The 15,697-nt window shown below is 58.2% G+C and overlaps 1 protein-coding gene across 4 annotated transcripts; it reads left to right on the plus strand.

The window, feature by feature from the left end:
• The first annotated feature begins 1,313 nt into the window (after positions 1–1,313).
• Positions 1,314–15,697, plus strand: TRIOBP (TRIO and F-actin binding protein). 4 transcript variants are annotated; one of them, XM_063322300.1, is made up of 14 exons: positions 1,314–1,490; positions 5,292–5,348; positions 5,691–5,759; positions 6,339–6,428; positions 7,283–7,392; positions 7,689–8,247; positions 8,895–9,005; positions 11,004–11,151; positions 11,569–11,680; positions 12,148–12,307; positions 12,641–12,754; positions 13,063–13,149; positions 14,003–14,166; positions 14,897–15,697. In XM_063322300.1, exons 1-13 carry the CDS (start codon positions 1,485–1,487, stop codon positions 14,162–14,164), a joined length of 1,785 nt encoding a protein of 594 aa, XP_063178370.1. In that variant the 5' UTR covers positions 1,314–1,484; the 3' UTR covers positions 14,165–14,166; positions 14,897–15,697. The 4 variants fall into 4 exon arrangements, with proteins under 4 accessions (XP_063178370.1, XP_063178357.1, XP_063178364.1 ...); XM_063322287.1 differs by lacking the exon at positions 1,314–1,490 and adding an exon at positions 3,717–3,794; XM_063322294.1 differs by lacking the exon at positions 1,314–1,490 and adding an exon at positions 3,717–3,794 and having other exon boundaries at positions 15,322–15,697.

Genomic DNA, 15,697 nt, shown 5'->3' on the forward strand with positions numbered 1-15,697 from the left:
ACTAACACACCCCTTCCCTTCATCTTTTGCCCATTTCTCAGTGGGGAAACTGAGGCACAGAGTCTTTTTAAAGTCAGAGAGGGGCGAGCAGTAGACCTGGGACTAAAATCTCAGCGTAGCTGCTTTCTTTCCCTTTATTACTGCCCGGTGCTATGATGGCACCGAGGATTTCATGGGGATGAAGTGGGCTTTAGTGGCATGAAAGAAGATACCGTCAATTGTGTTGGCGTTCCTGGGATACCAAAAATGGTGCGAGAGCAGCTTTGGAGGGCTGCAGAAAGTGTCCTGGGAGCCCATGTCGCTGGCAGCTGTGCCCGAGTCCCTGCCTCTGTCCCCATCCGTATGTGTCAGTTGTCTTGGCCAGGTTGTCTCCTGCTGGGGCCTGGCTTTCTGCTTCATACAAGGACAAACTGCAGCCGGACAGCAGGTTCCCAAAGGCCTCCAAAACTCAAAATGGGTGACATCCCTTGCCTCAGTTTCCCTGCCCTGGGCCACAGAGGAGCCCAACGCCCTGAGATCCCCCTGCACAACTGGGGCTGGTTCACCCCACCTATTCCGTGTTTCTTCAGCGCTGAGCTCTGGGCCAGGGGCCTTCACTTTGCCCTGTGGAGCCTGGCATTTTGTGGTGTGCAGTCCCCTGCCCCCTTTCCTTTGGGACCCCCTCTAGCAATTCCCCTCACGGTGCCAGCTGGTTTTCTGGGGGCACCGGAGACACCTCTGCCAAAACTGCAAATCGCTGCTTTAGGGGTTCATTTGGGGTGGGTGGGAAGGAGCTAAAACCAAAGAGCTTCAGGAGCGAAGGTGAGAACCCCGCCGTGTGCACACACAGGACGGGACTGCTGAAAAATCCCTGTTCGTAAAAAAAAAAAAAAAAAAAAAAAAAAAAAAAAAATCCCTGCCTGAAAGAAAACCCTTCCCGGGGAAGGGCTGGGCTCCCGGCGGTCCCTTCCTGGGGCAGCAGCGGCTCAGCCCGTCCCTCCCTGGGCTTCAACTTTGCCCGGGCCGGCGGGGAGGGAAGGGGGCGCGGCTGAGCCCCAGCATCGCCCCCGTCCCGTCCCGTCCCGCCAGCCGCCCCTCACGCCGGGGCCGGCCCCCCCTTTCCGTCCGGCCCGGCGGCCTCGCCCGCCCCGGTGGCTCCATTGGCTGCGGGCGGCCGGGGCGGCGGCGGCCGGTTGCCATTGGCCTGCCCGGGCCCTCCCAGGAAGTTTGGGGGGAGGAAAGAAAAGTTTTTTTTGGGTTGGGTTTTGTTGGGTTTTTTTTTTTTCTTTCCCTCCTCCTCCTCTTCTTTCCTTTTTTTTAATTTAAAAAAAAAAAAAAAAAGGGAAAAGGCGAGCCCCGGGGAGCGCGGGGCGGGCGGCGGAGCGGGCATGGTGGGGCCGCGGAAGCCGCCCGGCCGCTGAAGCCGCCCCGCCGCCCTGGCTGCCAGCGCCCGGCCCCGCCGCGACCCCGGCGCCGGCCCCGCCGCCGGCCGCGGCGCCCCCGCCATGACGGTGAGTCGGGACCGGCCCGCGGGGGGTGCAGGGTTTGGGGAAGGGACGTGGGGGGGGGGTCCTCCACCCGGCCGTTCTCATCCCCCTCTGCCGGGCCTCGGAGGTGCCCGGCGGGACCCCGCGGGGCTGGGAAGGGGCGAGGGGTCGGCGGGGCTGTCAGCCGCCGCCTGCCCGGGGTCCCCCCCGCTCCCTGGCACGGCTGGTCCCCGGGGGGCTCTGGCCCCGCCGGGCACTCAGGGCTGCGGCTGAGGCTCGGTGCCTCTTTGCCTCCCTTCCCCACCGCCGCCGGGCTCCCCTCCCGGGCTCTCCCCGGCCACTCGGCGGAGTCCCTTCGTTAGCGTCGCTTCGTTAGCGGTGGGCGCCACCCCACCCACACAGTCAGCGCTAATGCTGTGTGTCAGCGGGCACCGGGCTGAGGCCTGCTGAGCTCGCTGCATGGATGACCGCAATCGGATGCGAAATCCACATCCCCCTCCCCCCCGGGCGTGGGGAGCTCTTTCTCCCCGTGGGAACCAGATGCGGTTTTCGGGGTAGGGAGCATCCCACCCCTGGGGCAAACCTTCCTGGCTAGGGATGTCTGCCGGCCCAGAGGGGAAGGCTGTTGAGCAGAGTAGGGTAATGGAGGTGACAGGCCGGGCTGTGCCCGCCGGCATTTCACATGGGGGCACTGGGAAAGGGAGAGCCTGTCAGTCGCTTGCTTTCGCATGCATGTATGGATTCGGGAGCTGCATTTGTGCTCCAGCCTGGCAGCGGTTTTGCTTCCACCAAGCTGAAATGGAGTGGTTTTGCTTTGTGTTTTGGCCTGAGGCCCGCGCCTTGTGGAGCGGGTTCCCTTTTTGGAGGAGAGGAGATATTGCGCTTTCCGGGAGGCTGAGAGCCCCTTGCATCATCTCTCGGAGGTGAGAGGAAGCAGCACTCCAGGACCTCCGGCCCTGAGGAGCTTTTGGGAGCGGGAAGAGCGGGAGGCACGGTGATGGCAGAGGCTGGCAATGGAAGGAGCACACCCCTCCCCTCAGACACTGAGCTTTCTCAGCCTGCCGCAGCCACTTCTCCGTCCCGGCGCCTCTGTACCACCCAGGAGCCATTCTTTCGCTCCCACCCCGTCCCCTTTCCTTCTTTGGTGTTTACATTCTTCAGATACTTGCAGGCTGTTATCACCTCCCCTGTAGCCCTTCTTCAGCCAGAGCAGGCAGCTGCCTCTCCTTAACCTGTTCTTGTAAGCCAGCCCTTCCAGACATCACCTATGTCCCCAGCTGCTTGGGACCCCCTCTGGTGTCTCTACCTGGCCAGCTGCAGGGCTCTACGTATGACTCTGGTGGGTATGGATGCAGTCAGGCAAAATTGCTGCTGCCCCATCCTGAGCCGAAGCCTCGCCATCCGCAGCCCCGAGCTGTGCTGCGGGGCCTTGTGTTTTGCCGGGGGCGCATCCTGCCGCATCCTTGCATCTTCGTCACCCGGATCTCTCCCAGCGGTTCAGCTTTCCTGCATGTTTCCTCCTCCCACTGCCGGGCCGTTTCCTTTGGATGGGCGGTTCGATTTGAACCCCGCTGTCTTCTGCTGGTATCCTGAACTCTTTACGTCGGATGAGGAAGCTGGATTTGGTTGTGGGGAGGGGGAGAAAAGTGGCATTAAGCATTTTGTGCATCAACTCATGCCTCATCCTGTGGTACCGGCCACACGATGACAAGAACAGTTCCAAGCCAATTCCAGAGCTGTGGCTCTGTGTCTGGGGGTGGCAGGGAAAACGGGAGCCCTGTGCAATTTGCCCGCTTGGGAGGAGCCCTCCAGGGGGATTTTCTGGCCCCAGTACTGCATCGGGGGCAACAGTTCTGGCAGGACTTTGTGCCAGTTGTCCCAGCAGCGTAATTAGTGTTAATCGTTTTGGCACCTAATGCTTTGGGATTGTAAATCCTCAATAAGACAAGACCCATCTGATCCATACAACCGCCACAGTCCCTTCACTCCCTCTGTCCCTATGTTGTTTTTCCACCGCCACAGACCCTGCCCAGCTCTCTTCTGCCGAGCGCACGTGTGTCCCAGGAGAGGGGGAAGGTTGTGCTTTGACGTTTTGCCTCCTTTCCTTCCCTCCCGCCGCTCCCAGTTTGGAGCCGGAGCTGAAGTCACCGGATTGGAAGGGATAACGGGAAAAAGGGTGGAGCTGCTGCCACGGGGAAGGAATTAATTTTCAGGGTGCTTTTTCAGGGCGGCAGTGGGGCCGACGGGACATCCGGGTCCGTAGGGATGGGGATGCGCATGTCCCCCTCATCTCTCAACTGCCGGCAGTGCCCGTCACCTTGGCGGGAGGTGAGGCGTGGGAGCCCCCTATGCCCTTTCGCTCTGGGTTCCCTCCCTTCCCAGGCAGCTCAGGGCCACTGTCGGACACTTCTGGCTGGGCCTGAAGCTGTAGCAGCCGGTGACCCTCCCCTTGGCGGGCTTCCCCGTGCCTGCTTGAACCAATAGCCGGAGCGCCAGGATGGGCCGGCACGTACTGGGCTCTCACCGCCCTGTAACCTTGGGTGTAACCCAAGAGCGGCAGCACGGTGAGATGAAAGCAGGGGAAGGCTCGACTCAGCTGGGCGTCCAGGGAGCTGGGCTTGCAGGGCAGCTGCAGCCAGCCACCGGACTCGTTCGCGGGGTGCAGAGTGGCCGTCAGCTTGCTGAGCCACCCCTTCTTGCCAGCTCAGTCTTGAGTGGTGATTGTGGTACGTGGGGACTGCTGGTGGCTTCCCTGGGGCTGACAGGTCCGGTGCAGACTGCTGGGAGGTCCAGCTCTGGCACTGTCACCTCCCCGGCACTGCCCCACCTGGTTCAGCTGTGGAATAAGGGGCTTCCAGGGGAGAAGAGGCGTTGGGCTGAATTATTTGGTGGTGCAACTTCTCCGGAGCCAGCAGGGGTGGGAGGAGGGACCAGCTCAAGCCTGTTTGGCTGAGGGCAAAGCCAGGGAAAGCAGTTCCCCTGAGTCAGCTCTCCAGCGCTCCACCTTGGGAAGGAGATAAACTGGTTGGGATGCCGCACCAGTGGCGTGAGGTTAGGAGGAGGCGGGGAGCCGGGGGAAGCTTCTTTCTAGCACAGGGTGATCTGGGTGAAACTGTGCTCATCCTCACCTTTGGTGGCTGGGCAGGGGGCAGGCTCTGCAGCAGGAGGGAGCAGAAAGAGCTGAGTGGTAAGAGAGGAGCCCTCAGCATCTTGGAGAGGGTCGAGTCTCAGAGAGGATCAAGCACTGGTTGTGACTCTTGATTTCATCTCTACCCTGGGGCACATCGTAAAGGCAATGTGTTTTCACAGCTGTTAAATTGCCTCCTGTATGTTTGCGGTGAGGGCCGTTTCGTACAGAGCTGCTCGAGTCTTTAATAAATGATCGGTGGTGAAGCTCTGAGGCACAGATGGCCAGGGTTTGGACAAGGCGTGTCTGGTTCTTTGTGACTTTGCCTCCATGTCCGAGCCAAGCAGTGCAGCACTCCCTTCTGCCTGCTCTCCTTGCCCTTGCCTTCCCCCTCTCTGAATAAATACCTCCGAGGCACCTTGTGGAAACCTCCCTGTTGCATGTTTTCCTTTAATTTTTTTTAAACCTCTTTCCTTATCTCCTGCTTCCTCTTACAGGAATGACTGCCTGCTGCTCAGAGCTAAAGCCAATCCTCCTTCACCACCGGGTCCTACACCCCCATGAGTTTCCTAAAAGCGATGCCAGGCTATTCCCACTTGTTCTGCTACTGGGGACTCGCCTTCCACCCCCTGGCACGAAAAGCCCTTTTGTGGGTTGCTCCCAGACAGTAACCTTCTGTTTTGTCCTTTCCTCTCCAGCCGGATCTCCTCAATTTCAAGAAGGGATGGATGTCCATCCTGGACGAGCCAGGAGAGGTAAGCCCTAGGCGGGGGTCTGCCTCTTCCCCCAGCCCCTGCTGCTAGAGATCCCCTGGCGAGCAGCCGATTTCCTTCCCCCTCCCTCGCTGAGGTCGCCTCCACTGGGAAAGGCAGCAGAAAGCCTTTGGTGGAGGTGCCTCACTCTGTGTGCGAGCACAGAGGTTCTCCCAGCCGAGGGACACGAGGGGGAGCTGGAAGGGACGTGAAGGAGGGGGAAGAGAAGGGGGAAGAGGTCGCGGTGCAGAGCGTCCCTCCCTGTTCCTACACTTCCCCCGGTAACTTCCTATTCATTTCCCTCCTGTCTTTTCCCTTCCCTCCCCCTGCCTTATCCGGCTGCAGTGGAAGAAACATTGGTTCGTGCTGACCGACTCGAGCCTGAGGTATTACCGGGACTCGAACGCGGAGGAGGTAAGCACAGCCAGCCTTTCTCCTTCCCCAGGTGTCCTTCCCCACCCTGCGCACGTGGCCAGGGGGAAGGGGAACGCAGCCCTGGCATGACCAGTGGGCTCCCGGGGGAAGCGGTAGCGTCCTCTCCTCCTGAAGAGCAGTGGAGGTGGCAAGCTCCTCTTTGCCAAGGGGTGACAAAGAGGATGGGTGTCTGAAGGTGGCAAACCCTGGGAGGGCTGTCAGTGGTGGGAGGTGAGGAGAAAGGGTGGCCCCATGCCTGGGCATCTCTGATGCTCTCTGTCCACACTGCTGGCTGCCCCTTGGCTTAACAGAGGCCACGCTGTGCCAGAGAGCTAGGCTGGAGCATGTGCCGGTGGTCTCAGCTATGGCATGTTTGGCCTCTTCTGTCCCCAGTCCATGCAGGCTGTGTGAGTGCTTTGAGCCTGCAAAGACATGAGCTGTGCTGGGACTCCTCCTCCTCCCAGAGAGCTGTGGGGTGAAGGCAGAGGTGGCCTGTGCTTTGGTTAAAGTGCCAGCAGATGACGGGCTTTTTCAAAGCTGGGCTTGCACTGACATCCTAGTGGGTGGCTGTACTTGCAGGCTGATGACCTCGATGGAGAAATCGACCTCCGCTCCTGTACGGACGTGACAGAGTTTGCAGTGCAGCGCAACTATGGCTTCCAGATACACGTGAGTGTCCAGCACCGTGTGGACATGAAGACGTGGCACCAAGGGACACTGGCTGGAAATGCGTGCTCCCTCCCAGTGCCAAGATGCTGAGACGCAAGCCATGCAAACCTTGTGCCAGGACGGTGGCCCAGCAAGGCTCGTTGGTGACACGTGGGTGGCAGTGCTTAGGGACACAAGTGCTGCCCACCTGCAAAGGAAGGAGGAGGAGGAGGCTTTGCAGGGCTGGCCGAAGGCTGTGCTGGAGGCTACGCAGGAGCCAAGCTAAATGCCAGGAGTTACTTGACCCGTTGGCCAAGGCAGCTTCTCTAGAGCTGCGGGGAGGGAGTGGTGAGCGCTGCAGATCTCGATGTAGCCTGGCTGACCGTGCTCAGAGTAACAACCTGTACCCTGGATCCAGCCCCAGAACAATCCTGTCCTTGTCTACTTGGTGTAGCAGCAGGAGACCGCAGCACAAAAGCAGCACAAAGAAATTATATTTCTGTGGGCATGCAAGTTTGGGAACTTCATGGTCTGGGTGTCCCAGTGGCCTGCTGCTGTACCCCACCGCTGGTGCCCAGCTCCCAGCACGTGAACGGCTGTATTGCACCAGCTCACATTTGGCCAATGTGCCAGCAAAGTTTCTTTTGGCTTTGCTTGGAGAGAGTCTTACGAAGGACATGTTATGGGCTTCCCCGCAAAGAGCGTGTCTCCACTCCCACCCCTCCACCTGGCCCCAAGAGCCTTTGACAGTGGGTTGCCTCTCTAGCACTGTCCGCCACTCATGCAAGTGGGTGCCTGGGGGTCTCAGGGAGTGAGTGGGAGCTGCCTGCACCTCCACCAGGCGCTGACAGAGCCACATCACTTCTCCATTGCAGACAAAGGATGCTGTCTTCACCCTGTCAGCAATGACCTCAGGCATCCGACGCAACTGGATCGAGGCCCTGAGGAAGAATGTGCGCCCGGTCAGCGCTCCGGACGTCACCAAGTAAGAGCTGCCCCGCTTCTCCTCCTCCCGGTCTCACTGCCCTTCTACACTAGCAGGCAGGGACCAGGAAGGTCCCCCTGGAAATCTGGCCACTCACAGATCAATCCTGCCCACCCACCACTCCCCCTGCCCTCCGCTCTTCCTGAACATGGCCTGGAGACACCAGCCAGTGGCAGGGGTGGAGAGCCTGATGGCTCCCACCCTTGCGCCTGCATTTTGCCTTGCCACATCAGTTTATCCCAGTTTCTTGTGCAGTTCCTCTCCTTCACCGGTCACCACTGCTGCTCTGCTTTCAGGCTCTCCGACTGCGATAAGGAGAACTCCTTCCGTAACTGCATCCCACAGAAGGGCTCGCTCCGGACAGAGGAGCAGCAGCGGCCGGGCTCAGGCTCCGAGGGGAACTCGAAGGGCAGTCACTGGAAGGCGGACGGGCAGCGCCATGCCTTTGACTACGTGGAGCTGTCTCCCTTGCCGCAGGACCCTGGGAACCAGGGGTCCCCACAGAGGACAAGAGGGAGCTCGAGGATCTCTGACCGTCCTCCCAAGCATGAGGAGCTGGAGCGGGATCTGGCTGTCCGTTCGGAGGAGAGGCGGAAATGGTTTGAGACCCCTGATGGCAGGGTCCCAAATAGTGATGGCCTGGTGGGGGACTCTTCCCGCAAGACGGGGGAGCTGGACCCCCCTGCTCCCCAACTTTCAGAGGACCAGCGGATGCGGCTGAATGAGGAGATAGAGAAGAAGTGGCTGGAGCTGGAACGCTTGCCCTTGAAGGACTCGCGGAGGGTGCCCTTGACAGCACTGCTGAACCAGAGCAAGGCAGGCCATGGAGAAACCAACGAGGCGCTGAAAAAGGAGGTAAGAGCATCCCTCCTGCCTGAAACTGGGATTCTAGTGGCTTCTTAATGTGGTCCCTGGCAGCAGGAGGCTCTGCAGAAGAGCAAGACGGAGGTGCAGGGAGATGTTCATTATTTCTGGTTCCATTTGCCACTCCTCCAATGCATGGGAGTTTTTGCAACCAGGTAGTGCGAGGCTGGAGGCCTGCTCTTGCATGCCTGGGGAAGTTCCCCAGGCCACATTTTGGTCCAGGATAAGTTAGTTGGTGGCACTGCTTGCGTAGAGTCCGTGTTTCCCAGGAGTACATCTGTCATCTGTCTTCTCTGGCTGTTCCCAAGCCTGCAAGCGTTTCACCTACCAGCCTTCGAAAGGACCCATGCATTTGTCTGTCAATACCAGCTACATGTGCAGCAGTGGTTTCCTCCAGCACGGATCCACCTCTGGAAGTTGGGATATCTTGTCCCTTCCTTGCTAGCGCTTACCAGGCTGGTGCTGGCTCTGCTGGTTTGGTCCCTTGGCAGGCTGCCATTCCTGTGGGAAGCAGACATCCCCGTTGGCCATGCATGGTCCTCCCCATCCCTAAGCCCGAGGTTCAGATGTGGCACGTCAGTCAGGTTGCGGCACTTTTCCACCCCTGGCTGAGCATCTCCCTCTCCTCTGTGGCACAGGTCCAGTCGCTGCGGGCGCAGCTGGAGTCCTGCCGGGCCCGAAACGAGAGCCTTCGGGAGGCATCAAAATCCCAGGGAGACAGCCATGTGCCCCGGGGGTACATCTCACAGGTGAGCAAGGCGCTGGACACAGGACCCTGGGGTCACTCCCAGTCCCAAACTGGGAAATGCTGGGACTCAGCTCATTGCTGAGCACGTATCGCTAATCATTGGGTTGCCATGGTGACCCTAACTGGGCTCACTTGTAATCAATGTTAATTACATAAAGGCTGGTGTGTATTGCCTGGCCTTAAAGGGGCCACACTATAAACGGGGAGGAGTGTTAGGGGAGAGTTGCAGGATTTGTGCCCTGCTTTATGTGTGGGCATGGTGCTGGCCTGGGAAGGGGGGATGAGCCGTACCTCGGCATGGGAGTGGGTCAGCAGCTTTCTGACAAGCCACCCATGTGTTCTCTGGCAATTTGCAGCTCGCCACACGTGGTTCTTGCTAACAGGGACTCCCACATCCCTCGTTAAAAACAGTCCGTCAGGCCCTGGGGAGCTTGCGTCCCTGCCAGAGCTGCCTGAGCACCGAAGGTCACTTTGACAGCACAGCCCGTTCGTTTCCTGGGACAGCACGTGGGAAAGCCTGCGAAGCAGAGTTTGCTCACGCTTCAGCCTCTCTCTTCTCTTTGTTTATTTATTTCCCCCGCTGTGGACTCATCCAAAGCAAGCGAGGTCACATCCCCCAGGGATTTCCTGGGGGGAAGCTGCCAATCCACCATGCTGTGGGGATTTCAGGATGTGCTGTACGTGTTGAAAGATACCGGGGGGAAGGAAACTGGGGCTGGCGAAACCTGTTGCAGCGGGTTGGCCATACCTAGCCCAGACAAAGAAACCCACGAGTCCTGTGGCGCCCGGCCAGTTAGCAGTCACTCTGTCATCTTGATTTAGTATTTACAGCTCACAGTCCTCTTTATGGTCAAAAAAAGCAAAAGGACTAGGGAGGAATGGTACCTTATCTGCCTAATAACTCAGCTCAAAAGGTCAGCGTTTCACATCTGAGGCCAAATTTGGCCTTTCCCAAAAGGGCTTGTTCTCTCTCAGTCTGCTGAGGTTTGCAGCCAGCCTGTGGGCAGATCACCAAATTTATCTCTCGCCTTTTCCTCTCCTTTGGTTGATCTGTGAAGCTTCCCAACTTCTCTCATCTCAGTGGGGAGGAGCAGCCAGCAAGCACTTGCATTCCAACATGTTGCAGCGCACTTTATATCAGCCTTCGCGTTAGTACTGGGGGAAGGAAAGGGACAGCAAGGGGCTGTCAGGGGGTACGATGGCTTCATGGCTCTCTGCTGATGGCTTAGATGCCCTGGCCTTTTAAAATAATACTCTGGCATGGTTTGGTGGTGGAAAAAATCCTTCCTGAGGGTCTTGTGGCGGTGCTGCCAGCACGTAGAGGGAGAGCGGAGGCGTAGCTCTGAGGTGGGAACCGCTTTGCTTTGCTGTAACACCGGTTAACCACAGCGTTTGTCGTTGAAAGAACCATCCCCCTGGTCTCAGCTGTCAGAAAGGAGGGCAAGCTGTGTGAGGAGGATCCCTAATCATTAGGCTTTCTGGAGGGTACTTTGGCAGCCTCCGTCGGGCTGCAGGGCAGTACAGGGTGTCACTTCTCAGGAGAAGAGGCTCAGTTTTCATTGATTCCAGGGGATGCTGCTTCATTTAAAAGGCAGATACCGGGATGCAGTTCCCGCTGTTGATCTCCTGCAGCCAGGTGGAAGGGTTTGGGCTGGGGTGTTGGGCATGTTATTCACAGCTCTTGGCTGAAAAGGGACATTCCTGTCTTGCTGCTTCAGTTTTAAGAAGAGCAGGAGGAGTATTTCGTCCTCTGCAAAGCACAGGTATGTTGCAAGATGTATGGCCCTGTCAAATGGTTGTGCTCAGTGACAAAAGTGCCACGTCACTTTCCCGGGATGGTCTTTTCCTTCTGAAGTGGTCTTGCGTCTCTCAAAATGGCCCTGGACTTGGGTGAGGTTCGCAAAGGCAAATGTTAGCTTGGCCGGGTGCCTGTCGTGGCCCGAGCCCCTGCATGCCTAGACCTTTGAGTCCCTCATCCCTCCTTTCCCTGGCTCGGCAGGAGGCCTGCGAGCGCAGCCTGGCTGAGATGGAGTCATCCCACCAGCAAGTGATGGAGGAGCTCCAGAGGCACCACCAGCGGGAGCTGGAGCGGCTGCGGCAGGAGAAGGAGCGGCTCCTGGCAGAGGAGGCTGCAGCGACGGCAGCAGGTAGGAGTGGACAGCAAGCCATGCCCCTGCTCGGTTGGGTCCCTCCCACCTCTCTCAAATGTCTCTTATAAAAAAACCAGTCATCCTAGCCTAGAGCCACACTGCTTACCCTACTGGTGTGATGCTGATGCTCAGCACTTTCTTGTAGGCAGACAGGACTGGCAGAGGTGGCAGGGAGCTCCCACACTGCCCTGTGTTAGTCTCCTTGGCAGCGCTTGGTGCTGCATCAGGATGATCCTGGGGCGTGGAGAAGGTGGGGGATGCCCCAAGAGCAGAAGGGATGGAGGGGGAACCTGCAAAGACAGGTCTAGGAGCCTGTAGCAGCAAGAGCTTGGGTGGTTCCCTGGCTTGGTTTCCCCAAGACATGCCAGAGCTGGCACAGTCTGATCCCCCATCTCACATTGTCCCCCTCTGCAGCCATCGAGGCACTGAAGAAAGCCCACCGGGAGGAGATGAACAAGGAGCTGGGTAGGACACGAAGCTTCCAGCAGTGTGGCTCAATCTCAGATGCCCTCCAGAAGCAGCACCAGTAAGATCCGCCTCTCCCGCTCCCCTTGCCCAATGCTTCTGCCTTATGCTGGCGTCACTGTGCCCCATCTGTGGCCGTAGCCCCCAGCTGTCCCCCCTGCCATCTCCTTAGCTCCCTCCCTGGGGGCAGTAGGTGCCCAGTGGTGACTGCCAGGGCTGCTGAAGCTGTAGGAGAAGGAGGTTTATCCCCTGCTTGGCTATTATTTTCTCTATAGCATTTCTGTTTTCTCTATAGCTTCCTCCCTCTATTTTCTTTACGGAAAGTTCTTCCTGCATGGCTTGAAGCCCCTAGAAGCACTACACTTGTGTGCAGGAGGGTAGGAACTGAAGCCTTGGTCCACAGGGGACATTATTTTGTGCCAATGACTGATGTGGGCAGAGGCTGCCCGTGGCAGGAGTGAAGGAAATGCCGTGGTCAAGGGCCAGTGAGGATTGCAGGGCAGCAATGAGCTGGTGCCTCTTTGACAGGTTGGATGTGGATTCCCTGAAGCGGGAGCTGCAGGTGCTTTCTGAGCAGTACTCCCAAAAGTGCCTGGAAATCGGGGAGCTCACCCAGAAGGCAGAGGAGCGGGAGCAGACACTGCTGCGCTGTCAGCAGGAGGGGAAGGATCTCCTCCGGAAAAACCAGGCAAGAGAATGGCTTTCCCTGCCAGCAGAGACCATGGAGCGTGTTCCTCCATCGCGTGACACACCCCCTCTGTTAAAATTCCCCTAATCGTTCGTATTTCTTCCCTGAGATTTTATCAGAATGAAAAAAAATTAAGGCCCTGTCTTAACTATGGAGTTAAATACGGTGAGTGTGTTCTTTGCGGCTGGTTGTAGGTGCCACCGTTGCCTATGGGCAGGGGGTTACAAGGAGGTTTCTAAGCTGGGGCAGGGCTGGCATGAAGATGGAGAGGTCAGGACAGAAGAAGGGCCCGTGCCATGGCTACACCCTGACTTCTTTCATCTTTTCCCGCAGGAGCTGCAGACCCGCCTGTCGGATGAGATTGGGAAGCTGCGAAGCTTTATTTCATCGCGGGGCTCTGGGGACCGCTCTCCGCACAACAACGAGCGGAGCTCCTGTGAGCTAGAGGTATGAGAGTCCCCCCCCGGGGCTGCCCCACTGCCTCCATTCCCCGCCCCCATGCCGGGGGTCTTCTCCTCACAGCGGTTTTGGCTTGGAGCGGGTGGGAGGGGGGTGCCGGATGGAACAGGGAGGCCGGTGCAGGAAGGAGGTACGCAAGCTTCCCCTCTGCCACTCTCCCGGGGCGCTCACGCCGCTTCCTGCCCCGGCCCTCCTGGCCCTTCCTTCCTTTTCTACCACCGCGCTTGCGCCGGAGCCCGCCGGCCTTTTCTAGGCGGTGGCTCTTGAGTCACCTCTGGTTCCTCTCCCCGACCCAGGTGATGCTGCGGGTGAAAGAGAACGAACTTCACTACGTAAAGAAAGAGGTGCAGTGCCTCCGGGAGGAGCTGCAGATGATGCAAAAGGTCGGTGTTTTCTGGGAGTCGTTGGGAAAGCAGCAGGGGAGGGAGGGGAGCACCAGGGCTGTATGTCAGCAGGGTTCGGCTGGGTTTGATGGGATGCTCAGGCCAAACCCTCTTGTCACCTGTGCTCTTCGTCCCTGCTCGCTCCCGAGCACATAGCAGCCACGTGCTGCGAACAGTGCGGGCTGGCATGGACTCACCCTGGACAAGAGAAATGTTACAGGAACATGTATTTACATATAAGCATGGACAAGCCAGGAACCCTTCTTTCCCAGATGAAGCCTGCCTGGTACTCCACTTCCCCAGCCACCTCTGTCCCCTCGCTGGGAGGATGTTTCCTTGGGCACCATTGCTGGGTGTGCTGCTCCCTCCGCTGGCGGCAGCTCCTTTGAAACTCCTGTCAAAGACCCCTGCCAAAGGGGAACCTGAAAGAGGCTTTGAGATTCAGTGATGCTCCAGGAGTTCATATCTTTCTCACTTAAGCTTTTTGCCATATAAGTGACTGGGACCAGCCCTTTCAGCAGCGTGCATCTCTGGTGGGGTTTATTTTTCCCATACACCTGTCCCAACTCACACGAGTCATGGTAAAGCCCACATCGCCCCCTCAATCTGATGCTGCAGATCCTTGCTACTGCGGACCAGCGACTCTGCCTTCCTCCCTGGCCCAGGGTTTGGGAAGCGCTACCTCCAGGCTCTTCTGAATGGTTTCTGTGTGGCCCAGATTGGGATGGACTTCAAACCCAGGGCTGCCTCTCCCTTCCTCACCTGCTTGCCCTTCTCCTGCTGGGCTCACCTTGCTGCCCCCCTCCCTAATATCATCCCTAAAAACTGCTGACCCCTCTCCCTTCCCTGGCAGGATAAGAGATTTGCCTCAGGGAAATACCAAGACGTCTATGCAGAGCTGAATCACATTAAGGTGCGCTCCGAGCGAGAGATTGAGCAGCTGAAGGAGCACCTGCGCCTGGCCATGGCGGCTCTGCAGGAGAAGGAGTCGCTGTGCAACAGCGTTGGCGAGTAACGGTGAGCACCGGGGATGCCATGATGTCCCCTGCAGGGGCAGGTGGCTAAGACCGGCTGCCCTGCTTTGAACAGGGGGTTGTAAGCTGCCAGTTCCTCCTGCTCCACTCAGTGCTGAAAATTTAGGCTTACAGTCTTCCTTCTCTGCTTCTTGCATCCTCTTGCCCTGCACCCCGGGCCCTCCTGTTGTCCCTGATGTTCTCACAAGGTCCCCAGCCCCCTTCTCGCCGTGCTGCCCTTGATGCTTCTGCAGACGGCACCACCAAGCGCTGCTCAACCAGGCTGGCCGCACGCTGGCCTTCGCCCTGTGGCTTGGATGACAGCGTGGGGACAGTTATGCACTACCCACATAGGTGATGTTTCTGCTGCGTTCACCTTTGAAGTGGTTCCTCTATTGCAGCACGGAAGTTTTAGGTCTGCATCAAAGCAGCCCTGACTAGTCCTAGCCCTCCTCCCACGCTCGCCTGCAGGCATCCCTGCTGCGGCTGGGGAGGGAAGCAGGCTGAAAGGAACAAGGGCATCCCATTGTCCGGACCGTTTCTGCTCCTTGCTTGGATGCCGTGGCCATCAGGATTGGGGTCACCTCGCTCTGCCAGCACTTGCTGATGGGTTCCAAGATGAGCGGGTCTATAGCAAGGAGGCAGAGAGCCATCTCCTGGGGGAGCAGAAGCGACGGCATTTCTGCGCTCAGTGGAGTCTTTCCTAAACCATTTCTGGTTTTGTCTCTCTCTAGGTCTGCTCTTCACTTGTTTATCTGTTCTTGTTTTGTATTTGCTCCATTCCTCACTTGCGGGGAGGGGGAGACGGAATCCCATCCGTTATCACCTCGGCGAGGAATCCCACCCACCCCCCAGCCTCCTCACTCCCCACCCAAAGCTTTTTTGATGAACCCCTTTTGCCTGCGTACCTGAGCACATTGTTTGGACTGGCTCCTTACATGCACCTTCTTCAGGATTTTATATGTGAAAATTATATTTTATAGAGGAATTTTTCCCCCCTGGGAAGAAGGGGGAGAGGAGGGGGAAAACTTTTACTTCGTCACCAGCGTTTTCTAACCTGAAAAAGAGAAGCTGTTTTTCACCCCTTCCCCAGCCCTGTTGCTCCCAGCCACACCGCCACCTTCGGCACATGTTCCCTCTCTTCCGAATGTCTCCACAGCCCTCCTGGGATGTACGGTGAGGAGCACGCTCCCCCCTCCCTGTGCCACCCCCAGGGAACCTGTGGAGAAGACATGCAAGCCATAGGAGGGAGCCGCCGGGGCAGTCTGCCATGGATGTGCTTGCCTGGGACTTTTGAAAGAGGAGACCTTGGCAAGAGTCTGCATGATCGAGCTCTCTCCGTGACTGTCCTTTGGCTCCTTCAAGAACCCAAATTGGCAGGAGCCCAGAGCCACAGGGTCTCTCCTTTCCGGGGAAGAGGAGCTGTGAGGCTGCTACTGCACCCGCTGGAGCCAACCTCCCTCAAGGTGGCAGCTGCTGCTGCTCTGCTGCGCCCTTCAACTTTTAACTTAATAAAATCTTCCCCTTTCGCTGAG

This window comes from Chroicocephalus ridibundus, chromosome 1 (assembly GCF_963924245.1).
Source record: "Chroicocephalus ridibundus chromosome 1, bChrRid1.1, whole genome shotgun sequence".
Taxonomy (NCBI): Eukaryota; Metazoa; Chordata; class Aves; order Charadriiformes; family Laridae; genus Chroicocephalus; species Chroicocephalus ridibundus.

What these genes read in the sequence shown, in the direction of transcription:
- TRIOBP (XM_063322287.1), top strand. Translation starts at nt 3,732, where the DNA reads ATGGGGATGCGCATGTCCCCCTCATCTCTCAACTGCCGGCAGTGCCCG. An exon ending in GGGACTCGAACGCGGAGGAG is followed by an intron (nt 5,760 to 6,338) that starts GTAAGCACAGCC and finishes CTGTACTTGCAG; the next exon opens with GCTGATGACCTCGATGGAGA. An exon ending in CCCGGGGGTACATCTCACAG is followed by an intron (nt 9,006 to 11,003) that starts GTGAGCAAGGCG and finishes CTGGCTCGGCAG; the next exon opens with GAGGCCTGCGAGCGCAGCCT.